We start from the raw sequence: 23,244 nt of genomic DNA, 5'->3' as shown, positions 1-23,244 counted from the left end.
TTAAAAAGAGGGTGAATTCAAACAAAACCGAAATCATAGACGATGCGCCATTAAACGTGAACAGTGAAATTCAATAATTATCCCTCATCTCCAGGAGGGCCTCGGAATTTTGCCACCACTAATACTAATCTCCATGCTCCCATTTGGATCTACACTTGGTGGTGCCATTGACGAAGAAGCCGAAGGGCCCACGTTCATCGCCCGTTTCGTCGTCGAAGCACTGGTTGTCCGGGTCAACGAAGCTCTCTTTGTCCTCTTTTTAGGACTGGCCATGAGCATTCTTCGTGCGCCTGAAGATTTCATCGGTCCAGCCGAAGCACTCTCTCCACCAGTGGAGGAATCCAAAGTATGCATCATGCTTGACCTCCTACGGGTCTTTTCCATCCTCAATGGCCCAATATTCGACCTACGTCGACTTTCATTGGCACCACTAGCACGTTTATTACCAAACATCGAAGATGAAAGGTGATTCTTGCTAGGCGAGGAAGGCACTCGACGTGCTGGACTTGCCGGGTCATTCCTCCTTCGACCTTTAGGCACGTGAAGTGTATCCATCTCGTCCGTCGCATTCATATCCATGTTCGACAGAGGACTTCCTCGGCGCTCAGACCCAATATCAAATTCATCATCTTCTGCCAAACTTGCAAGCCCAGAGCTTCCACCACGAGACTTGAGGAAACTAGGATCGAGTCGACTTGGTCGCGAACGTTTGGCTGAAGGAGGACGTAAAGCCAAAGATGAAGGTTTTATATCGCGCGAAGAGCCGCGAAATAGGAATGATGCACTAGCATTGGAGGAGTCATCGACCTTTTCGACCTCGTCCTCCCAATCGCTTTCGGAACCCAGAGCAGATGAAGGTCGAGGAGGGACCGACAACAACTCATCTTTCGATGTGGGTTTTGGCGGGCTGAATAAATCTTCACCTGGACTTGCAGGAGTAACGTTGACCACTACTGGCGGCTGTATCGGGTGCTTGGTTTCTTCCTCTATGAGGTCTCCACCGGCTTCATCCCGCCATTGCACACTTTTGTTGGGCTTGGCTCCTTTGCGCTCCTTGTCGGACGCCCGTCTGTAGGGTTGTGAGGTAAGACTAGAGCGTAAGGACTTGCGTGGGGTACGATGGGAGCGGCGAGGTGAAGCGGACTGATTCGCTCCATAAGCTGACAACCTCCGTGAACCACGTTTCTCGGCGTGAGCAGCTTCCAAAGCCGCAGGACCTGAGCTTGAACGTCTAGAAAACGATGAATTATAGATTTGGAAATGATTGACGGCTGTATTGAGGGCACTCGTGTCCGCCAATGCATACGACTCCGTTGAATGCCCGAGGAGATTTTTGAATGTAGCATCGTTAGTTTGCTTAACATTTTGGAGTAGTCCTCCAATTTCCTTCACTGGTGGCGGACTGGTATCATGGTCGTCGTTCGTTTTAAGCGCATTCGCCGCATTACCGATCACCACACTACATCGTCCCAGCATCCCGACTAGTTTCACAATGACGCTCGCCATATCTTCCATTGACTCGTTCAAAGCATCTCGCTCCCCTTCTGCCTTGAACTTCTCCATTTCCGCGCGACGTAATAGGGTTTCAAGCTTGACGAGTCCAACGCTTGGCTCATCAAGTTTTTCCGATTTACGCTCGGATACTGCTTTCATTGTTGCGTCGAACATCGCGCTCGAATTTGATGAGCGTCGAAGCCTGACATTGAGCACTGAGCTGGGTTTGATGGCATCCTCCTCGATTTCTGCCATAGCTCGCAAGAGGCCCCGTTCTGCTTCAACATCTCCTGGCACAGTGTCGGTAGACGCGAGCTGTCCAAGACGGTTCCGGATTGCCGCAAGCTTGGCCTTTGCCACGGACAATTTTCCAGAACATATGGCGCCATCCACGATGGAGTTTTTAGTCTGCTCCACTTTAGCACGAACGTCTTCTCGTGCTCGTTCGACTTCAGCTTTTGCCTCGGTAGCCTTGCGTCTCTGGCTATCAGTTTCAAGTTGTCGTTTACCGGAAAGCTTCTCCTTGAGTTCAGCAACTTCGAGATTGAGGCGATTGATAGCTTCTACATAACGACCAACATGACGGTCGACGTTGACGACATTTCGGGTCACAACCTTAGTCTTGATTTTCGTGGCCCGTTCGGCGTAAACCAGAGTGTTGTGAGTATCGTCAAAGTGGGCAGATGTCGGTGCGATACAGACGATCATGACTGTTTTACAATTTCCTCCAAGGGAAAACTTGAGTAAACGCGTCAATTTGCTGTTACGATAAGGGACATGACGCATTGCGCCTCCACTCTCGCAGAGTGCGTTGATGCAATTACCAAGGGCCAGAAGGGATTTATTAATGTTTGCACCTTCCACCATTCTTTGACCCATGTTCGTTGTTGCAGCAGCTCGCTCGCTACCTGCCAAGTCAATTATGGACAAAGTTGCCATCGTCCGTTCTTCTTTGACCGATGCAGTCCTTGGTGACTGTGCAATGTGTACTTGGAGGACAGCGTGTGATCGTGAACTGGTCTCATTGGCATGAGTAGGACTTTGTGTTCGACGAGAATTTCCCAGTAGTACGATTTGTTTAACTTCCTCTGCACTGCGTGGCTTCAATTCTACTAATCCCACGACTTTGACTGTTTTGTCCTCCCTGATTGCTAGCCCACCACGAGGTTGATGAGAACCAGACTCTGCCAAAAGGTCTCGAATCTCCTCGTTGTAGATTTCCAAGAAAGTGACCAGGACTTCGACATTCCATTCCTCTTTACGGTCTTCGATACGCTGAAATAGATCCGCCATGGTGAGGTAGATAATACCAGGATCGGACTCTGTTCCACTGATTGTGTGCGTTTTACCGCAACCAGTTGCCTGGGTAATAGCTGGATGAACTTCCGGGTAGTCCTCTTAGGAAAAATGGAGCTCACGCCATATGCAAAGACTGTTGCGTTGTATCCATCTAGGAGTCTTGCAAGGAGGGGCTGAGAGGTGGACTCGTATACTTCGGTCTGTCGAGCTTCATGTCTAAACACGCGGTCAAACATGAACCGCTTGTCTTTGTATCGTTTTGTACCAGGGGGAAGGAAGCCTCGCTCCATAAATGCTCGGGCCTTATCTTTCTCATCTGGGTCAAAACATATAATTCGATCGTCAACTATTTGGACGATATCTCGTAATGGTGCGGAGTTGACGACTTTAGCGGGTGTGGAAAGGGCACCATCACCTCGGAAGGACGTTTCATAGCAGGGTTCAGGCAAGCGAGCTGCTTCCCAGGATGTGGGCGGCCGCACTCGAACTAGACCGCGTTATTGAAGTCAGAGATAAGGGGCGCAGAAACGCACGTACCTGCAACGGTGATGGAGCCGGCGGCCACCATGAGGACTAGAAATTTGAGGTGGAAGGATGGACAGGGACAGGCGGAGTCTAATTCTAATTCGCATTGAACTGCATCACGGCATGTTCATGTTCGTGTCGACGTCACGTGCCCGCGACATTGATAAATTGGGCGTCAGATAAAACATAGAAACCTCAATGGCACTCAACATCAGCTCCCCGGCTGATTTTCATGTCCATCTCAGACAAGGCTCGTTCTCGGAGCTCATCACCCCTCATGTCCGCAAGGGAGGCTTTCACCTTGCATACGTCATGGTGACTCTTATTCCATTCCGTTGCGCCGCAATGTTCAATCGCCTGTTCAGCCAAACCTCAAACCGCCCATCACTACCACTGACCAAGCTCTCAAATATAAAGCAGATCTCCAAAAAATAGACTCCGATGTCGAGTACTTGATGACTCTTTACCTCTCACCAGATCTCACACCGGAAGAGATTCGGAAGGCGAGTGCCGCTGGCATTGTTGGTAAGGTAGTCACAACTTCACTATGGCTGCAATTAACAACCACCAAAAGGCGTCAAATCATATCCGCGAGGCGTAACAACCAACTCGGACGGCGGTATTGAATCATATGAAGCCTACTACCCGGTATTCGAAGCCATGCAAGAGGTTGATATGGTTCTCAACTTGCACGGGGAGGTGCCTTCTGACACTAAGACTGTGAGCTGCAGTCGCAATTTTCCCTGATTTTAACCAACCAAAAACCAGAATATACACGTTCTTAATGCTGAAGTTCAATTTCTTCCCCATCTATTTAAACTTCATCATGCGTTCCCAAGACTTCGTATCGTCCTTGAACATGCCACAACGCGGGCTGCCATCGAAGCGGTAAAGTCCTGTGGGTCGACAGTAGCTTGTACTATCACGGCCCATCATCTGGCCCTCGTCGTAGATGATTGGGCAGGGCAATCTTGGAATTTTTGTAAACCCGTCGCAAAGTATCCTGATGACCGTGAGGCTTTGAGATCCGTCATCAAAGAAGGTCAACCGGTCAATATTTATTGATTTATGACTGAATTGATTTTTAACGGCTAGGTCACCCTCGGTTCTTCCTGGGATCGGATTCCGCTCCTCATCCTCCACATACAAAATCCACCAGTACCCCCACCCATGCATGTGCAGCGGGTATCTATACCTCACCTATCCTCCTCCCACTCGTAGCAGACCTTCTCGATTCCTTTGGTGCCCTTCAGAATCTTGTCGGTTTTGTGAGTGATTTCGGCAGATCATTCTATCGGCGCCCTGCGAGGGATGGGAAGACGGTGCAATTGAGGAAAATTGAAGGTGGGTACTTGGTTGAAGAGAGGTATATTCAGGGACAAGATGAACTTGTTCCGTTTTGGGCTGGAAAGCGTCTCAATTGGAAGATTGTAGAATCATAAGACGAAGGTTTTGTAATTGACGGTCATCCAAATAAAATATCATAGTTTCCAAACTTGCTTGGATGTCGCCCCAAGCCTGCCCAGGACCCCAAGCGTTGGTCCCTGCGATAAATTTCGTCCATACGGTCCCGACACCGCCGCAACCATTCTATGCAAGAATGCTCAGCATATGAAGGATATTAATGAAATGTGCAGGAGGGAGTACACTTACTGATCAGGACCGCACACCAGAAATAACGTTTTAGCGGGTATGGGAGGGCGTGTATCTTTCCTACCAAACAATTTTTGCCAGCGTGTAGGCTCAGAAAAACCTAGACTATTTTTTATATGCTGTTCGTTAACGCGTCCCACTTCTAGAGGTAAGGAAGTCGTTGGTTGTGAACCGTCATCGGTGTCAACTAACAACTTTAGTCTAAGCTTGTTTGGATATTTTTCTGCATAGGCTGCTAAAGGTCCAAGGATTTGCCCTGGTGGCATTTCTTCGGGAGTTCGTGAACAATGTATCAAGGTAAAAGAAGTGTTTTGTGGTATGATTGTTGAGTGGTCGAACACTTGACGAAGGAGTTGGTAGAAAGGTGTGATTCCTGTGCCGCCGGAAATCTAGCAAGCTTCAGAGGATATTTATTAAATCATAGACCAGGACCTACTAAAACAATTTCATCCCATTTGTCCTCATCCCAAGGCCATGTTCTCAATGGGCCTCGAAGCTCAACAGTATCACCGACTTGCTTCGAATGCAACCACCGTCCTACTTCCCCTTTTGGGTACCTCTTTATCCAAAAAACCATATTTCCGTTTTCATCTATGCTTTCCAGCGGTGTATATGGCCTTTCTACTTGTATGTCATCGTCTTTTATGAAGACGGACCAGATAGGTCCAAATCCTATTGGGTCATTTTCGTCTCTAATCACGAGGTGTGGAGGTACGCGGAGTTTGAGTATCTTTGAATTGGGACCGGATATCTCATTGGAAATAACGGTTGCGGGCGTGAAGTGGCTTGCCGAGAGGGGTTTGTTCGCAGAGGTTGGTGCGCTTCGAGACGGGTCCGGGAGAAAAAAATAAAGCGAGGCAAGACCGATGAAAACACCCCCTGCAACGGGTAACTTCCAGTCTTTCCGCGCAGAAAGCCTTTGTGTCGATGCGTGGCGACAAAGCGGAAGTCTTGGAGAGAGTCGACACGGTATTCGACTTTGAATCACGAGTCTAAGCATAGAGAGGGCAAGATTTTACTGCTATTTTTGCTTCACTGAATACATAGGAATAAACAACGTCATTTAAACTTGGTTCGCCAACCAAGTTCAGGCCGCACGCATACATCCATTCCTTAGATTTAGATTTCCCTTTAATTCCTTAGACTTCATTCTTCTATCTTCTACCACTCTCTTCTACTCTACAAACACATCTATGCTTACTAGCCCCGCAGGAAATATGACGCTGGCGTCTCTCAATACCTACTCTCCCCCTGGTCTGGCGAGGTCTTCACTCTGGTCCTTCGGTGCTGCTTCTCCTGCTGATGCAATGGATATCTGCGATGACTTTCAATCTAATGTACCCCTCAAAATCTCCCATGGTCTCTCTCACTCTGGTGGTCCTACAGGACTTGGCATAATATACCCTTCGAGCATTCAGAAGGAACAGCTGGAACGTTCAACTCGCTCTTACAATTCTGGTTCTGGTCACAACATGATATACAATCAACCCACGTTTATGCCAACGGAAGCGATCTGCTATGATTCTCATTTTGGCCCTGGCCCAAGTCTCCCTGGAGAAGTATTGACAGAAACATTGCTTTATCCGACGGAATTGACTCCGCAAATCTATGATCTCATGAACGAAGGACCTGTGGTCGAGATAGCTGGCGACTCCTCTGTTCTTACTCCTGTCAGTCCACAGCCTTCAAATCCCATTCCCCACGATATACAAGGAGCATGGATCCTGCAGAAGATATTAGAAATCTCTGGCCATACGATCGAGAGTCTCTCTTCAGAGCTTCGGGCTAGTCCTCAAGGTATCTCTTATTTTTTCCCCGCTTTCTATTCTGCTGATATGTCAATGACTGCAGACCATCAGTACAATAGCATGATTTCAAATGACATGAATCCGGAATTTCAGTCCAATGCAGCTTATCCGCAAAATGCTCTCTTCCGCCTGCGCGATTCACCTGTCTTTGGCATTAATCCTGCAGATATTCTCCCCCCGCGGTCGGACCTTGAACCTCCTCAACTTCCGCCCCCGGAGGCTTCTTGTTCGGTACAGTTGGATTCAAGAGACATCGAAACGGAAACGAGCAATACAATTCCTGGCTCTGTGCCTGTAGTGCCGCTGGAACCTGCCAGCGATCCCGTTCCTCTCACTACGGAAAATCTTCGATTTTTGGAAATGCCAATCCCACGTAAACGAGAAAGTGACTACGAGCCTAGTCTTCCCGCCAGTGTCTCATCGAGCAACCAGTCTACTTTTCTGCCGAGCCTTCCAAAACGTAAGCTTCGCCCAAGAGGTAAAAGGGCCACCAAGCAAGTTGTAAAGCATGTTTTCGCGTCTGTCTCTTCTCCTCCCGTCATGGAAGAATCTATGTTCTCAAACGTTCCCATCAACCATGGGACACCTGTGTTAGATGCTCACCGTGGAATCGAACTCAAAGAACTCAAGGCTAAAGCTGAACGGTACCGATTGCGCAATCAAGGCCGGGATTACGACAAGAAATGGTTACTCTCATTCGCTGGAAAGTTGACCCCTCAGGGACTGCTGACGGAAGAGTACCGTTGTTATATAAATGGCTGCAATCAATTCAATCGAAGGCGCGACCATATCCTTATACACGTGGGAGGTCATTTGGATCAGCGACCTTTCGCATGTTCTCATTGGTGAGTGGCCCGTCATGGTTGTATTGCTTTTCTGAACTTGGTTTACGTCAGTTCAGCGAGGTTCCTTCGCAAGAATGAATGCAAGAGACATGAACTCAGTCATACCGGCACCCGACCTTTCACATGTGACTTGTGTCCCTCTGGAGTATCTGCCTTTGTCCGACAGGATCTTCTCAAACGACATCAGAAACGAACTCATAGTCTGGACAACACTCGGAGCCGAATACTCAAGCGCCAGTCCCGCACCTAGACTATTAGCGTTCCTAACAGCTATCAAGGATGTAATCGACACAATAGTAACGTGTATAGTCAATATTTGATATGAATAGGATACGACATGATACGTAGCGTCCGAAGTCGTGAGCGTGGTATACAAGATACAAGTTCTGTAATGGCAGAGTAATGCTAAGGAGAATATTTTGGATGAAAGCGATAAATAAGCATGAATAACCGGGGGGGAAAATGCAACAGAGCAATTCGACCGTATTAAAGCGAAAAAGGTCCTTTATAGATATGTATATGCAGTCCTCAAGGTCTCCAGAGTCGGAGGGGTGACTGTGGATTGTTGATTCTCGTCTGTTTTGTAGGTGTGACAGGTCGAAGCAATGTCGACTCAGGTCCCGCCCGGCGCATGAATTGCAGAGGTGTTAACGGAGAGCTCTTGGTTGAAGGCGATGACCCAATTGACCGGGGACTTTGACCACTAGGAGTAAGTAGTGAAAACGACGGGACAAAAGGAAACTTGGGCTCAGGAGTTCGTGGAGGCATAGGCGGAGGTTTCGTTGTCGAGTCTGAGATTTCGGCAGCCTCTAACAACGTTGTGGAGCTGATCCACTTTTCGTCTTGTACTCTCGCACGCGAGGGTGATTCGGGCAACATCCTAAAGCTATCGGCAATGTGATTATTAATAAACCTACAAAAAAAGGAAATCAATATAAAATCCTAGAGGTGCAATAGACGAATTTAACGCACTTGGACAATTCTTGCCATCCACCACCGACGCGGACCATGACTGTTTGTGACCGCAGGATACGACAAAAGCAAAGTTTAGGGTCCGAGTTCCCGATCCAGTACTTTCCGCTCTGATCTTTCCATGTCTCTGTTAGCCCTTCCACGTTGACACCCATAGGCAGGTTGTTTACAACGTCTCCAACGGCAACATCGAGCTTGCTCTTAGGGTTGGGTACGTATTTTCTCCGTACAGGAGGCTTCTCCCTCTTTGGTGTTTGAGGACGCGGGGGAACAAAAGATAGTGAATTTCTGGGAGCGCGAGCCCAAGTAGAACCATTTCCACCACCCCCTAGTGAAGGACGTGATGAGCGTGTTGTGGTACGAGAAAATTCCGGCATGGCGGGGGAGGTAGGGCGACTGGCTTTAGAGTTTGCTCGTGGCTTCGTACGAGCGTGACTCTGAGAAACTCGTTTGGGTAGGGGGGGAGCAGCGCTTGGGGCAGCGCTTGGGGCATTTGAGGACAAGCTTGTAGTTCGTTGGCGTGATGCAAAGGTTGGTTGATACAACGAAGTATTGAATGATCCAGATGTTGCACGCGCCGATGAGACCGACATTCTGCTTGACGAACGTGAAGATTCAGCTCCCCCAGATACAACTCTTCGTTGTGACTGTATGGGAGGTGGCGGTGCGAGCAACCGACCCCGTGAAGTTTGAGATGGTTTCGCATTAGATATGCCACTGTAAGTAGCTTTTTTGCCCTGCGAGGATCGGTCGCTACCTGTTCTAATGGAGGTAACACTATTCCTCCCGGAATTTCCATGCGTACTGGCTGCACTACCAGGCCGAGACTTCTTATCCCTTAGTTTGTCGTTTGCCATGTCACGAAGCTCGTCCCAGGTTTGCGTTATTCTCGAATGCTCAGCGCTCGCACGAGAATCATCGAGAAACGGTCGAACCAGATTTTCCGCTGTGTTGATAGTATCATTGGTGAATTTGATGCGCGCCGATAATTGATCCTCAGGTGTAGCCACTTGTGAATCTGAGAAGGATGACATAGTCATAGAAGGAAGAGCGGGATAACTGTCGATGTGTTCCAGCAGATCGCTGAGCGCTGTATCGCAAATTTGGAAATTGGAATTCAATTCCGCTAGCCGCTTGAGCCTTTCCATTTGTTCTGAAGCCACTCTAAGTTCAGTCCGGAAAGACCTCAAGATGGCGTTGGTGGTCAGGTTTGCAACGCTGACAGGTAACGATGCGTCCTCAGCCTGGACTTTTGTCAACTCATAGTCGTAGGTTTGCACCTGATTGTCGGTCGGTAGGTTGACAGATGAATCAGAAAACTTTTTTAGGCCGAGTGCACTCAGTCGCCTTCGGAGTGCATGTATACGATTTTCGAGTTCCGACATAGCTTCAGTGCGAGTGTTGACTATATCCGGGGATACCTCGAGTACGAACACATCTACCCACGAACATCAGATTCAGAGTACACCACAAATATGCTACAACCAACGAACCTTGATCGGGTTCCGTCTCCGTTTGCGTTTCGCGCATGTTCTTAGACTGTTTCTGCGTCGTTTGGGCTCGCTGTGCTTCACTCTCCAGAGTCTTGAGCGCTCCTAGCTTATCACGATACTCCTTGAGTAGGTCTTCGAGGTCTCGTCGTTGATTTTCGAGTTCTGATACCGTTCTTGCAGTCTGCTCGGCAGAGGTCCTCTGTTGGTCACGTTGAAGCCGCTTGGTTGCATTTAATTCTTCCTCCAGTCGCCGCAGTTTCAATGATAACTCATCCCGTTGCTTTTGTGCTAATAATCGTTCGGCCTCCATGGTCACATTGTACTGGCGTTCCAAGTGTAGTCGGTCCGCTTCCGCTTTTTGTTTTTCAGCCATAGCCTTCATCTCTGCCTCGATCCTTTCTTGCTCTAGTCGCAACTTCTCAGCCTCCATTGTCGCCAACATTTTTTTTTCTTGGTGAATGCGCATTTCCTCGGCAATCCTCGCTGCTTCCTCTCTCTCAGCTTCCTCCTTCAAACGTTGTTCTTCTTCCAGACGTCTCCTTTCCTCCTCTTCGGCCTTTTTACGTAGTGCTTCTTCCTTCTGTAGCCGCTCTTCCGCCTCCTTGAGCCCGTTCAAACGGAAAAGCTCACCTCGTATCGCTTGATCCAATTCGTTCTTGAAAGATGAAGCGTTCTCGACCCATGTATTAAATCGAAGCTCTGCGTCATCCACACCTCGTACACGCGCTATGTAGAGCGCTTCACGTATAGGTTGGTCAAGCGTTGCCGATAAGGATTCCATTTGACGCAGAAGTTCTCGATGTGGTGGGAAACGTTGGCTAAGACTCTTTCGATACGTGGAAAGATAATCTTCGACAGTTTTCAGGAGGAAATTGAGAGATTCCAGATAGCTTTCATCCCTCGCAAATCGGTCCCGATATGCTTTCCAGCTGTTCAACTCCTGAGTCGCACTGTATATCTCGCCAATGGTGTTTGTGAGTTGAGCATCCAGATCCTTTGACAAGTGTGCCAATGCCAAGTGGTGTTTGCACTTCAGAAGACTCTCCACCTCGCCTGCAAGTCTTATAGTATAAGCATTACAATCCGCTCGTACAGCAGCATCGACAGCAGGGAGATCGAAGTGTCTTTCGTGGGCACCTGGGAAAGAGGTGGCAGGATCAATGGAAAGTGAACGCCGCTGCGAAGAACGACCACCCAAAGATGCCGAGGGTGATTGTCGAGTAATAAATGGAACCTGGAACACTAAACCATCCGTAAAGGCTCGAACAAGCTCTTGTATACAGTCAGCTTCAACATGAAATTCAGCAACATCGTCAATCGCTTGATCATTGGAAGGTACATCGTTTAAGATACCCTCAGCTATGGCTGCTGAGCGTACCTTGGCGTCCTCGATTCGAAGCTGCAGACTGTGACATTCTTCCCGAACCGAACTCATCACGGATGCCTGTCGTTGTAGAGCAGCGAGTGTGTTGATCATTTCTCCGCATGATTGAGAAAATGCCTTTATAGCGGCAATTCGACGCGCGAAATACTCCTTTAGCGGAGGTTCGATTTGCCGAGATAGAGAAGAGTAAGGGTTATCAACTTCGTCAACGATACGCTGTTCAACGATAGCTAGTTGTCTCGAGAAGTTGACGGGAGGCTGAATAGTATCTTCGATGATTGTATGTGCGCTATCGGGAGTCAATGGCATATTGCAGCCGAGAGAATCTTGCCGCCAACGTGTTCGCTCCATGGCCTCTGTAATTTGAAGTCGAAGGTTCACAAACTCTTGTTGGACCCCATCAATACTACTAGCAATCCTCCGCGCTCGTCGTAAGTAGTCCAACCTGACCAGCATGTCCCGATATGCAGCTTCCACTTCTTCCTTGATATCTCGCAGCTGCTGAACCTCATTTACAGCCTGTTTTCTGTACTCCGGATCCCTGACACCTGACGCATCAAAAAGAGTCAACGAGATCTGGAACTCGGGCAACATAGCATTTGTACGTTCAACAGCCTCTGATATCGCTTCCGAGACCGAAGGCCAAAGGGCCAAGAAGACTGCATGGCGGGCAGAATCCAAACAACGCTCAGTGCTAAGATTTGGAGCCGAACCATCGCCATCTTTGCTCGATACTCCATTTTCCAACTGTTCCAAGTAGAACTTGAAATCCGCCGTGGTTTTGATAGCGTTCTCGAGGACGACATCGAGCCTTTTGACCGCCTCATACATCGTTTGGTACTGCTTGGCAGAGATGTGGGCCTTGTTGACCAAATCAGTGACCATCTGAATCTCTGCCGCCAACATTTGCGCAAGCTGAGAGTTACAATCTCGTTGGTCCTCGAATAGGGGATGTGTTGGATGAGGGAAGAACTGTGGAGTTACAACTGGATTGACTCTAACAGATAACCGTTTGAGAAGCGCTTCCGCTCGCGAGATGAAAGAGTTGCATTGTCTCTGAGTTGGGTGGTGTAGTTTAGCTGTCTCTATTTCCTCGAGAAGATTCTGAGCGGTTGTCTGGTCCTTCATAGTTTCAACATGGATTTCATCAGCCCTAGACAAGACGATTTCAACACGTTTAGGCAATTATAGTGGGTCCGAACTCACTTTCTCCATTGCATAACAAGACTCATAGCGAATTTACCTATTTGCTCTAGCTCATTGATACCCTTCTCTTCGATACGATCCTGTTCATCTAGAAGCTCCTCCGGCACAGGTGACCTGCTTATATCAATGAGTTTGTCTAAGGCTTTGCCCGCCGATGCGATACTTCCGTGGCGGAGGGTTGTAACACGACTTCCAAAATGTGCTGCATCGCGTGATAAAAGTTCTGCCAATTTGAAGCGTGCGCTACGAGAATACGCAGCAGAGTGTATGTTTGTTGATGAATCGGAGGCGACGGAGGCGAAGGAATTGATCGAGCCCCGTCTGCCGGTAGTATATTCCTCCTTCATCGGACTTTCATAGATAGAAACATTCCATCGTGCCCGTTTCATGATGAACTGCGTAAAGTCTTCTATGATCGTGCGCCGCTCAACCCAAGCTGCTGACCGATGTTCTTCCCATGTTATACGAGTGCTGAGGAGATCAAGAGATTCGGAGCGGTCGCGTAGCAGTTGTAATAATCTATCGAGAGAAAATATGGTCGTGAGTGTCAGTTCAATAACGTCAGTGTCTGCTGGAGATAGGTTTCTGTGTGTAGCAGCTTAGGCGAACATCAGTCGCGTGGAACTTTGTGAATATGACCACCATGCGTACCTTTTGTCAATTGCCTCAACTTCTCTAATTCCACTGTATCAAAAATCTCTGTCTCTCTATCGACAGCATCGTGCTTTGCTATCCATTCCTCGAGAAGCACACGAGTCGGAAGCCCGGGAACAGTTTCTGCAGAAATACGGATAGCATCTAAACCAACGAAAACATTTATGGGAGGCATGTCGTCCAACAACTGGGAGAGGTGTCAAACCGCTGAAGAACCAGCTTGAATGTCGAATGCTCACTTTGATTCTCTCCTCTATCCACGGCTTCTTTTCACTAAAGGCCTGCAGTTCGATGACTTCATGGGATTCCAAGGCCTCTTCCTCGCCTCGTTTCTCCGGTTCTATAGATGCAACAACATCAGGTTCTATCAAAGAAGCTGTGGCGGTGGGATTTTGGACGACAAAGGGTTGATTGGCCGGCTGTGGGCTGGAGGATGGGCTAGTTGTATTTGACATTGGAAGAGTCACCACGGAAAGATTTAAACGAGGGTAAATGGGTGGGAGATATGTTATTCAGGGGGAAAATGGAATGCGCATGTCCCGTGCCTGGGAGTTATAGCATGTAGAAAGGGAGGAAAGAAGAAAGGAGTCGGCGGCAGGGAGGACAACGTACTTGCACGTGGGAACCTTACTGGAGGCCGTGGCTAATTGATCCGCTCTACGTACTTCCGGATAATAAGTGCTATCATACAATAGGTCTTCCATGATTATATCTACCCAGACAATGAAATCTCATTAACTCTACATTGACAGGATTATCGGGATCAGCTCGCTTCGCCACGACACACCCGGACACGCACCTTGTCGCCTTCTTTCTGCAGTAGCTTCTGCACCTCCATTGCCCGTAGTCGTAGTCGATGTATTCCCCGCCTGTCCTTCTCATCGCTGTTCTGTAATCCCATCCGCAGTTCCATTTCATGCATAAAGGCTGCGATATCAGCCAACGACGGTCCGAGCGTTTCAAGAGCCGCGGATTGAGTCCTGTGAGTGTGTGATCCCATAGGCAATCTTTAGACCCAAGGCTAAACAAGTACTATTTACCGCATCTGTTCAATCTCCTCCAGTGTCCTCCGCAGATCCGACCGCATCATCTCGTTCCTTCGGGTTTGCTCCAAAGCATGTTGCCGTGCATTCTGTTCCAGGTCATCTGTTCTCTGCTTCACATCATGAAGCAACGCTCTCATCCTCGCCTGTTCATCCTTAAGCATCGACAATTGCGAAAAGCTGGCGTTCAGTTGTCTCTGCACGACGTTCACTTTGAAATTCAGCTCTTCGCATCTCCGCTGTAGACCAAACATGCGCCTCTTTGAAAGAATATACGGGATTGTAGCAATGGGCAGAAGGATGCCAGTTACAATAGCAAGACGTTTGTAAGGGGTGAAAAACCGATCTTCCTTGCCGGTCACATCCAGTTCACTCTGCGGCGGTCGACTCGCTGCACTAACCGGACGGGTCGGACCATCGCTGGGCAGTCTTTGATCCTCCATGAGATATGTAGTAGAAAGAGCCACCTGAATCAACTCGATAAGTATACTCAGTAGTTCACGTGGTCGAGATTTCTTATTATATCATACGAGCATTAGAACGAGTGAGTAATGTGCTAGGAGTACATGATGGGGTATAGCAGTGAATACAGTATTGACGAAAACGTTACAGCATGAAAACATCAAATGAAAGTAAATGAACAATGACATAGAAAATAATGCGAGGAAAAAAAATAGCACAAATCATTTAAATATTTGCCACCACTTCTTCCGCTTTTGTTTTTTCGCTGGAACGGATGGATTTTTAACAAGTTTCTTCGTTGGAGGTTTGGGAATGATCCCGGTTGCAGCCTTTTGCACATCCGGAGCCTTGGGTTTATCCGGATCTTCGGGCTTCATAGGTATTCTAGAGTGCAGTCATCAGTACTTCCAACACCTTTATATTGCAGAGGTGTCCTTCAGATACTCACCGGTCAACATACACGACATAATCCTCCTTCTTCTTCAAGCCGGCTAAGGCCTGAGTTATAGGAGCTTTGTACGTAACTCGTGCATTATTCGGAACATTGATCTTTCTCCTCCACATGGCTACACTTCTGCCAGTCTGGGACGGTAGGAGAACGTATACAATGACTTGAGCACCCGGATCATAGAACACTACAGATTCCTGTAGGGTTTTATCCATGGTATCTTGGAGCTGCTCAAATGTCAGCCAGTCGAAAACAGGTTGACCAGGAAATTCGGGTAGTCGAAAGGCGGCATTAGTAATAATTGCCCCGCGTTCTCTCGACTGTAGGAATTTATGAAGCTGCAAGTCAATTGAAGGTCAACTATCGGAAATAAAATTTGAGCTGATCCAAACTCACACCGAAAGTTCCTAGGTGGTAAGACATCGATTCTATCCACGTAAGAAGCGTTGATACCCGTTCGTCCTTGTAAGGGGAGAACATCCAATGGATTCTATCTTGGGCCCACCTTGCTCTGCCGAAAAGAGCTTGTTCAACTGGCTTCAGAGCCGTCCCGTGAGACTCCACAAATTGAACGGCTGTATGATCGCTGACACTATTTCTTGGTTTGGATGGGTCTAATGACGTATTGAGATCCTTATACGCGTATGTCAACGTTTTTGAGGGCATCGAATAGGATGTGTTGTCGAGCTGGCTGTTCCAGAGATCATGAGCATTGGATCGTGCCATTGAAGGCGGGTGTGCATCATCAATTTCCGAGTCCTCTTCATCCTCCTCATGAATTGGACCCCACCCGTCCTGTTGACCCCAAGACTGTCCCTGATTGTGACCTTTATGAGGAACTGGATTATCGCTCAACGAGACGCCATGTGAGTATAGAGGTTTCTTCTGCGCCTTCTGCTCGTGCGGGTCGTCGAGTAAGTTGTTTAGTATTTGAGATCGCTGTTCCGGAGTTAGATCATTCCTGGTCCCAGCCATACCTGAATGATCTGCGGTCATCTTGGATTGGCCCGGAAATTTTTGATTTGTTCCAAATCCTTGATCATTGTCCCAGCCACCGGGATTCGTGGTCCATCCATCCCCACCTGAAGTGTCCCAACCACCGTTTTCTTTTCTCGACGATTTTCCTCCCCCTCCTTGACCTCCCCATTCATCACCACGAGAGTTCATAGTCCATCCATCCCCTCCTGATGAGTTAAAACCACCCTTCTCTTTCCTCCCACCCCCTTTGCTGCCCATCCCACCGGCATTTTGATTCCATTCACTACCACCCTGATCTCCCCACCCGGAACCACTTGGCTTTCCCCACCCGCCATCGCCTTGATTTCCCCATCCTCCGACCGCATTCGAGGGTTGCTCAGCATACAAACCTTCATCACCATCATCATCATCATCATCGAAGTCTGACTCTGTTTCAGCCTCTACTCTTCCTTCTTTGCCCCATGCCTGCCAACTCTTCGAATATCCGTGATGCATCGCTGAACTAGAATGAGACAGATCTTTTTGTGGGTGATGGTGCCCTGAACGCCCGCTCTGACTCCATCCTGCATCACTCGTATTGCCCCATCCATCATTTCTTCCTTTCGATCTTGTAAACCCACCTGCATCATTGCCTTTACTATGCGCACCCCACCCAGCACGGCCCTGTTGACTCCAGTCACTATTTCTCCATCCCGCAACTCCAGGGCCTGAAGCTGCTGGTAATCCACCATTCCCTGAATGATCTCCTTTGCGACTATAGTGAGCTTTTTTAATTTCTCCATTCAAAGCAGCGGCAACGATAGCATAGTCATCTCTGTTTCCAAAACGCTCAGCAACAGCCGGTGAGGCTGGCGCTGCCTTTGAACGCGTCGCCCATTGATGTGCAGACATTTGTGGGTGAGATGGTGCAGCTACGGGGGGAGGAGGTATAGGCGCGGATGGCTTTGGTGCTTGTTGTGGTGGGGGCCGGGACATAGCGGGAGGGCGAGCAAACTGTCGGGCCTGTTCACTGGCAGTGGTCCATTGTGCCGGATTCTTCGTTGTTGCTCCCATAGCGCCAAAGGACTTCGCGGCACCCATCGGGGAAAACACTTGGGGAGTAGGAGGTACTGGTAGAGGTGCTCCACCATTGCTGGCGGGAGTCCCATATTGACCCTGATTGGCATCGGCGTGATGAGGAGGAAAGTTCCAATCCTGGTGTTCATTATGTGGTTCCTCTATCATAAGTTTATTGGAGCGCTGGTTGGTTTTCTCGCCGACTGGCGCTGTAGAGCTTGCACGGGGAAGTGGAGAGGTTGGAGGTGGCGCCCACGCGTCTTGAGAGGCGGGAGGCGGGACAGTATGGGACACTGGAGGAGACGATGGCTGAAGGACAAAGGATGACGGATTATTCCAACCATCAGAAGCCGATGGTCCCCACGCTGCCGGACTTGAAGCCGCCGGTTCGTTATCTGATATTTCATGGAACTTTGAAAATTGAGGCCGTCCTGGGGATTCTGCAAGATGGTTCGGAATGAGTATTGATGCGGGTATATTTGATTTTGGGTGGCATTACGGACCTGATTTGGGAGTATCAAAGGTTACAACTTTGACTGGCTTGTTTCCTGCTGGTTTGAATGGCTGGTCGTCCTCTCTGGCTCTGACTCTGTTCTTCTTTGCCATAAATCGGCACCTTTAGCTTTCGAAGGAAGATTCTATATCGAAACGCGTGCGGCTTCCGAATTTAAATTACGAGAAAGTTTGTCAACAGATTAGGTGAAGGGAAAAACGTCCGGCCGAAAGCCGTGAAACAAGTACAAGGGAGAAGACAGCGCGCATCGCTGCTCAATAGCATTTAGAGTCAGCGCTGTACTTTACGAGCAAAAGTTACACGTGACCCAGCGAGCTATGTATCAAGCACTTTGTCAGTGCTGGTTGAAACATGCAGCATTCTCTTCACTCGCTAGAAGCGCGACTCTGGGAGTCTTCTTGCTGGTAACAATGCCAACTTTTCGCTAGAGCTTCTTATTATTCCTTTTAGGTTCTGCCTGGACACACTAGCAATGACAGCCAACATCGCTTCATCCTTAAAAATGCTGTAGGATTATATTTCATGTGACAGTCGAGTAACCGAGGTTCGTTGGTGGGATTAGATTTAGTAAGTTGATGTGGAGGCTGCGAAAAGTTCGCGTTAGGAAAGCGACACTAGATATTTTTTTGAAATGGTGATATCTTTTCGTAGGATTATCATGGCTGAACCTGACCAACGGTTACAATCTTTTCAGAACAGCTTGAAGAACTTCTTCAGTGGTGCTGTTACCCTTCAGGTCAGGTGTCAGCACTTTTCCATCTCTTAAGACGGCATCAACAGCTGTATCAAGCTTGTCGGCTCCAGTATCGTAGCCAAGGTGGCGCAGCATCAAAGCCGCCGAGCGAATTGAGGCCAAGGGGTTTGCAATTCCTTTACCCTCAATGTCCGGCGCCGATCCGTGAACTCTATATTTTAAATATTAGTGATTGTACTGATGACGAATGAAATACTGACGGTTCGCCCATAACAAAGCTATCTCCAGCATTAATGGATGGAATGAGCCCGAGAGAGCCGACCAGAGCGGCGGCAGCATCGCTATCAAACTGTCAGGACTCTGCGACAAAGACGCGTCTGTTATTTTCACTCACGAGATGATGTCGCCATAAAGGTTGGGAGCTACCATGACATCGAAGATCCTGTAGTTGGTATCAGCACGAGAACATGCCTCGGAAAGCAGGATTGGCTCACTCAGGTTCACGGAATAAGCTTTACAGTCGCTGGTCAGCATAAAGATTACCAACATGATAGGGTCATACCGATAAACAGCACTATCTACGAGTTGCTCCGCAATTGTCACATCGTCGTATTTTCCATTAGTTTTGGGAAGCTTCGGGACTGCCCGCACAGTCTCGCGGAACAGACCATCGGTAACCGAAAGCACATTGGATTTATGTATAATGGTCAGATGCTAAACGCATTATCAATATTTACGATGAATTAATCCGCTGGCGTACTTACCTTGCGAGGACGAGCTGAGGCAAGCTCAAAGGCCATTTGACCTATCCTCCCGGAGGCTCGTTCTGTTATCAATCGTGTAGCACGAGCTTCTTTACCATTCTCTCCGGTGGTTAGCGTCTCTTGCTTAACATACTATCATGACATGAGGTAAGATACGAAGTTATCCCTAAGCAGCTGACGTACCAAGCATTCAGTATTCTCTCGAACAACGATCAGATCTACAGGTGACTCATGACCGGGCTCGCGAGCAACCTGGATGACTTAAACATTTCCCGCATTTTACTAGTCCCGTCGTAGCGTACCGATTTGACTGGACGAATGTTTGCATACAAGTCTAGCTCTTTGCGAAGGGCAACGATGGGAGATGAATAACCAACAACCTTGCGCGAAGGAGAGCTACATTTGGTCGTCAGCTTTTCACGAGTGCAGCCTACAATGGACATACCTGACTGAGCCAAATAGGGCACAATCACACTCTGAACGCAGGATTCTTAGAATTACTTGAGCATGCTCGGTCCCTCCAAGTCGGGCATAAAATCTTACTCGACAGTTTCTTTCGGCAGTGCGACGCCAGTCCTCGTAAAAGTTTCCCAGCCTGCGACGAGATCGATAAATTCGGGTTTTGGGATGTCAGAGCCTAATGCCTCAATGGCTCGTGTGGCAGCCTTCGAGAAACATGACACCAATAAGTCACACGTATTAACGAGCAGAAGCGCGTACATACGGGTATAACTTCTTTGCCGATTCCATCAGCGGGTATGACACCGATCTTCAGGGAACGCCTGGCGGCCGTCGAAAGCGATCTTGTTGCTGTTCTGAACATTTTGCGCCCAAAGAGAATTTCAAGCAATATAAAATAAGAGATGCAAAGTTCTTCCCCTAGTGCCCGGGTGATCCGAAATTGAACGGGTCGGCCGACGGGTTCACGTGCAGTGACGGGAATGAGGACGCGGGTGGGACATGGGTCATAACCAAATTCGGACACCAAAGTCTTTGAGTTCGACGTTCAGGCCTCGTTCTCGCTGCGAAAACCCCGCCATTCACTCTCGTTGGCCATCAGACCAGCCTTGACTCTGTCAAGCAGAATAATCAGACCCCAAGGCTCCTTCGAGACTCGTGTCGCTGTGACATGCTGCATACGCTGTGACGCGACGCGTCGGGGTACCAGTTCAGCTTCACTCTTCCTTTCGGTACATCTTCCCCATGAGTCTCTCAGCTGCAAACGTTTCTCGTGTAATTCTTGAAGATCGCCTTAATCTCACTGCCAGCACTTCCAGGAAGCAGAAGACATCACTTCCTACCTCCCTCCCCAAAGAAACTGTAACCTCTCGGAAACGTTCAGCCAAAAAGCATTCGCACGAGAATAAACAAAAGCGAGCGAAAACTTGCGAGGCGGTTTCTGGGAATTCAGAAGATGAGACTGAGGAAGAAGACTCAGCTCTGTTTGAAGAGAGTGATGAGGATGAGCCTGTAGTACCGGCGCGTCGGCGGACTGCATTTCATATTCAATCTGCCTTTACAACTATGTCGGCTCATACATATAGAAGACTGAATGGTACTGTCTTTTTTTGAGGATCTACAAATATCTAACACAGATCAGTTACTACCCGACCCATTCTGGAGTCGTTTGTTTCTTCCCTCAAAGCAGATATCTACAGCTGTCAATCGATCAATGCCGATTCGTTCTTGACTCCTCCCTATGCTTGTGCATATTCCCATAGTACGTGATATTCTTTCCCTTACGAACTTTAAATAATTGTGTCAACCAGGAGCGAAGTCCGGTGGTTCACCACTGCTTGCTGTTGCGACAGAAGAAGGCACTCTGCAGGTCATCAATACTTCAAAGCGAAAGCCATGGGATCCTGGTAATTTGTCTGCTTCTGCTTCTAGTTTGAATTTACCCTCACTCCTTCGGGTAGAACCGACACGCCAAATCTTTCAGCCTCATGCAGATGGTGTATTTGACGTCAAGTGGGACACGACTGATACCATGATTGTGACTTGCTCGGGCGATCATTCATCACGTATAACCTGTGTTGAGAATAATGTTACCACCCATGTTCTTCATGGACATGCAAGTACTGTGAAGACGGCAGCTTGGGACCCAATCAACAATGCGTTGCTGGCAACTGGTGGAAGGGATGGGGCGATCAGTTTATGGGATCTACGAACTAGCACGACCAAATCGGATGATTTGTACGTCTTGGAGCCGGTGATCGTAATTCCAGGAGCACACGAAGACCCAACCAAACCAAAGGTTAGAAAAACGAAAAAGAATATGCCGAGACCGAAAACAGTGACTAGCCTCGTCTATCCGGAAGGAGAACCGTACGGCCTTATCAGTAGTGGTGCTTTCGATGGGTAAGTTTCATAAAACTCGCTTGTTGAAATGATAATTAATAGAAAAATGCAGAATCCTGCGTTTCTGGGATCTACGCAAACCCGAAACCCCACGAAAATCTCGCTCGACAAAACCTAAGCCGCCTCCGGTATTGTACTCGACACCCATGGATCCTACAACTTTCCATGGTTCGAGACGGCCGAGAGGTATCATCAGCCTTGCCAAAGGATTTGGCCCGACGGCAGGCCTCATATTTGGCTTGGGTCAGGATTCAAGGATACATACTTACACATTGCCAACGCTTGCTAGCCAAACAATTGGTTATGTTGACGATGCCATGCAAACCGCCTCTTTCTATGCCGGTCTAGCAATTTCACCTTGTGGAAATTGGCTTGCCTGCGGCGCAAGTAATCCCAAATCCAGCAGCTTCCTTTTCGAGGTCTCGGAAGCAGGACGCTCATGTGGGCCAGTAGAATCGGAACGTGCAATTGAACTACCCGGACAAGCGGGGGAAATAGGTGCTGTGGATTGGGCGGATGGATCTTTAGCCACGTGCGCAGATGACGGTACAGTTCATGTGTGGAGACCTGATGTTGAAGTGTATCGACAATGTCAGGAGAAACCTGATGAGGCAAAGTGGGACTGGTCTTGGTCGAAGCAGGCGATACAATAATATCCTTTGTATAGCATTAGAAGCCGCAACATTGTCCATATCTATTTTAGACTTCGCAAGGCATGGAATTCTGACAATGCTTGTGAAACGTCTTGAGAAATGTCTGCAAGCCAAGAAATAAATTACAAGATACGGTATACCTCATATTCAGACAAAGATTATCCGGAGGTGCTTCATTTCTCCTGAATTGCATTCACAAGCCTACAAAGGTCATGTCTTAAGATTCCCGAAATTCGAGCAGGTATATATTCAACGACGTACCAATCCAGCCCATCTTCAAGACCCTCACCCTTTGTCGCTGAACTGCCTCTCACACTCCACGGCCGTGATTTCTCCCCACCAGCCAACCCAAGTTGATCACTGATTTCCTCCGGCTTCAAGGCACCTTCGATATCTTGCTTGTTACAGAAAACGAGAAGAGGAACACCCTTGAGTTCTTCTTCTGAGAGCATTGTTAGCAACTCTGTCCGTGACGTTGCGAGACGTGCATGATCGGATGAGTCTATGACATAGATGATTGCTGATGTGTTTGGGAAGTAGCATCGCCAGTATGGTCTTCAAGAAGGGGGGAATGAGGATTGACTGGAAAATATCGGTGAAAACATATAAGATATAGTTACCGAATACTTGATTGTCCACCCAAATCCCATACTTGGAACTTGATGTTCTTATACTGAGGCAGAGAATGAGATAAATTTTAGTGTGCAATGAAAGATGCCGGGAACAGAAAACAGAAAAGCTTACTTGAACGGTTTCTACATTGAATCCGATAGCTGGGTGAGATGTAACGTCAATACTGCTATATCTCTACCGAGAGTAAACATTCATCATACTGGGAATAGTTGACACGACCTCGCCAATCTGAGCATGACTAGTCAGCAAACCTGGGGGAAGGGAAAGAACATAAGAAGAAAATCCTCACTTGTAACCGATACAGA

General features: G+C 48.2%; 8 protein-coding genes across 8 annotated transcripts; 3 read left to right on the top strand and 5 right to left on the bottom strand.

Annotated features, from left to right (window-relative positions):
• Positions 1 to 29: 29 nt before the first annotated feature.
• Positions 30 to 3,397, bottom strand: AGABI2DRAFT_202393 (hypothetical protein). The gene is made up of 3 exons (XM_006459860.1): positions 3,331 to 3,397; positions 2,913 to 3,280; positions 30 to 2,856 (listed from the first exon to the last, which is right to left on the bottom strand). Exons 1-3 carry the CDS (start codon positions 3,359 to 3,361, stop codon positions 85 to 87), a joined length of 3,171 nt encoding a protein of 1,056 aa, XP_006459923.1. The 5' UTR covers positions 3,362 to 3,397; the 3' UTR covers positions 30 to 84.
• Positions 3,398 to 3,516: 119 nt separating this feature from the next.
• Positions 3,517 to 4,847, top strand: AGABI2DRAFT_219358 (hypothetical protein; the record flags this gene model as incomplete). Its single annotated transcript, XM_006459859.1, has 5 exons — positions 3,517 to 3,633; positions 3,684 to 3,843; positions 3,893 to 4,038; positions 4,087 to 4,360; positions 4,414 to 4,847. The coding sequence occupies 5 exons, from the start codon at positions 3,517 to 3,519 to the stop codon at positions 4,758 to 4,760; spliced, it is 1,044 nt and encodes a 347-aa protein (XP_006459922.1). The 3' UTR covers positions 4,761 to 4,847.
• Positions 4,800 to 5,971, bottom strand: AGABI2DRAFT_116880 (hypothetical protein; the record flags this gene model as incomplete). Its single annotated transcript, XM_006459858.1, has 3 exons — positions 4,800 to 4,908; positions 4,972 to 5,360; positions 5,408 to 5,971. The coding sequence occupies 3 exons, from the start codon at positions 5,969 to 5,971 to the stop codon at positions 4,800 to 4,802; spliced, it is 1,062 nt and encodes a 353-aa protein (XP_006459921.1).
• Positions 5,972 to 6,164: 193 nt separating this feature from the next.
• AGABI2DRAFT_116879 (hypothetical protein) lies at positions 6,165 to 7,874 on the top strand (the record flags this gene model as incomplete). Its single annotated transcript, XM_006459857.1, has 2 exons — positions 6,165 to 7,624; positions 7,676 to 7,874. The coding sequence occupies 2 exons, from the start codon at positions 6,165 to 6,167 to the stop codon at positions 7,872 to 7,874; spliced, it is 1,659 nt and encodes a 552-aa protein (XP_006459920.1).
• A 278-nt stretch (positions 7,875 to 8,152) lies between these two features.
• Positions 8,153 to 14,819, bottom strand: AGABI2DRAFT_116878 (hypothetical protein; the record flags this gene model as incomplete). Its single annotated transcript, XM_006459856.1, has 8 exons — positions 8,153 to 8,537; positions 8,597 to 10,034; positions 10,090 to 12,626; positions 12,680 to 13,277; positions 13,331 to 13,520; positions 13,573 to 13,752; positions 14,133 to 14,313; positions 14,374 to 14,819. The coding sequence occupies 8 exons, from the start codon at positions 14,817 to 14,819 to the stop codon at positions 8,153 to 8,155; spliced, it is 5,955 nt and encodes a 1,984-aa protein (XP_006459919.1).
• A 240-nt stretch (positions 14,820 to 15,059) lies between these two features.
• AGABI2DRAFT_116877 (hypothetical protein) lies at positions 15,060 to 17,926 on the bottom strand (the record flags this gene model as incomplete). Its single annotated transcript, XM_006459855.1, has 4 exons — positions 15,060 to 15,222; positions 15,287 to 15,624; positions 15,683 to 17,760; positions 17,824 to 17,926. The coding sequence occupies 4 exons, from the start codon at positions 17,924 to 17,926 to the stop codon at positions 15,060 to 15,062; spliced, it is 2,682 nt and encodes an 893-aa protein (XP_006459918.1).
• Positions 17,927 to 18,211: 285 nt separating this feature from the next.
• AGABI2DRAFT_191701 (mitochondrial NAD-homo-isocitrate dehydrogenase LysB) lies at positions 18,212 to 20,155 on the bottom strand. Its single transcript, XM_006459854.1, has 11 exons — positions 20,017 to 20,155; positions 19,836 to 19,957; positions 19,738 to 19,782; positions 19,595 to 19,688; positions 19,476 to 19,544; positions 19,293 to 19,424; positions 19,091 to 19,242; positions 19,023 to 19,040; positions 18,923 to 18,970; positions 18,789 to 18,869; positions 18,212 to 18,739 (listed from the first exon to the last, which is right to left on the bottom strand). Exons 1-11 carry the CDS (start codon positions 20,113 to 20,115, stop codon positions 18,514 to 18,516), a joined length of 1,086 nt encoding a protein of 361 aa, XP_006459917.1. The 5' UTR covers positions 20,116 to 20,155; the 3' UTR covers positions 18,212 to 18,513.
• Positions 20,156 to 20,291: 136 nt separating this feature from the next.
• AGABI2DRAFT_191700 (hypothetical protein) lies at positions 20,292 to 22,962 on the top strand. The gene is made up of 7 exons (XM_006459853.1): positions 20,292 to 20,847; positions 20,893 to 21,012; positions 21,062 to 21,157; positions 21,212 to 21,653; positions 21,706 to 22,507; positions 22,568 to 22,861; positions 22,927 to 22,962. Exons 1-5 carry the CDS (start codon positions 20,496 to 20,498, stop codon positions 22,304 to 22,306), a joined length of 1,611 nt encoding a protein of 536 aa, XP_006459916.1. The 5' UTR covers positions 20,292 to 20,495; the 3' UTR covers positions 22,307 to 22,507; positions 22,568 to 22,861; positions 22,927 to 22,962.
• Positions 22,963 to 23,244: the final 282 nt, after the last annotated feature.

This window comes from Agaricus bisporus (genome assembly GCF_000300575.1).
Source record: "Agaricus bisporus var. bisporus H97 unplaced genomic scaffold AGABI2scaffold_4, whole genome shotgun sequence".
Classification (NCBI taxonomy): domain Eukaryota; kingdom Fungi; phylum Basidiomycota; class Agaricomycetes; order Agaricales; family Agaricaceae; genus Agaricus; species Agaricus bisporus.
Note: the sequence above shows the minus strand (reverse complement) of the source record. Positions and strands in the feature narration are given on the sequence as shown.

Excerpts from the sequence above, each read along its gene's own strand:
- AGABI2DRAFT_202393 (XM_006459860.1), bottom strand. The coding sequence starts at position 3,361 with ATGGTGGCCGCCGGCTCCATCACCGTTGCAG. Across the intron at positions 3,281-3,330 it reads CGGCTCCATCACCGTTGCAG|TTCGAGTGCGGCCGCCCACA; the intron begins GTACGTGCGTTT and ends AACGCGGTCTAG. Across the intron at positions 2,857-2,912 it reads CAACAGTCTTTGCATATGGC|GCAACTGGTTGCGGTAAAAC; the intron begins GTGAGCTCCATT and ends GCTATTACCCAG.
- AGABI2DRAFT_191701 (XM_006459854.1), bottom strand. The coding sequence starts at position 20,115 with ATGTTCAGAACAGCAACAAGATCGCTTTCGACGGCCGCCAGGCGTTCC. Across the intron at positions 19,958-20,016 it reads TCGGCAAAGAAGTTATACCC|GCTGCCACACGAGCCATTGA; the intron begins GTATGTACGCGC and ends TGTTTCTCGAAG. Across the intron at positions 19,243-19,292 it reads CCTCAGCTCGTCCTCGCAAG|CATCTGACCATTATACATAA; the intron begins GTAAGTACGCCA and ends TAATGCGTTTAG.
- AGABI2DRAFT_191700 (XM_006459853.1), top strand. The coding sequence starts at position 20,496 with ATGAGTCTCTCAGCTGCAAACGTTTCTCGTGTAATTCTTGAAGATCGC. Across the intron at positions 20,848-20,892 it reads TACATATAGAAGACTGAATG|TTACTACCCGACCCATTCTG; the intron begins GTACTGTCTTTT and ends AACACAGATCAG. Across the intron at positions 21,158-21,211 it reads GCGAAAGCCATGGGATCCTG|AACCGACACGCCAAATCTTT; the intron begins GTAATTTGTCTG and ends TCCTTCGGGTAG.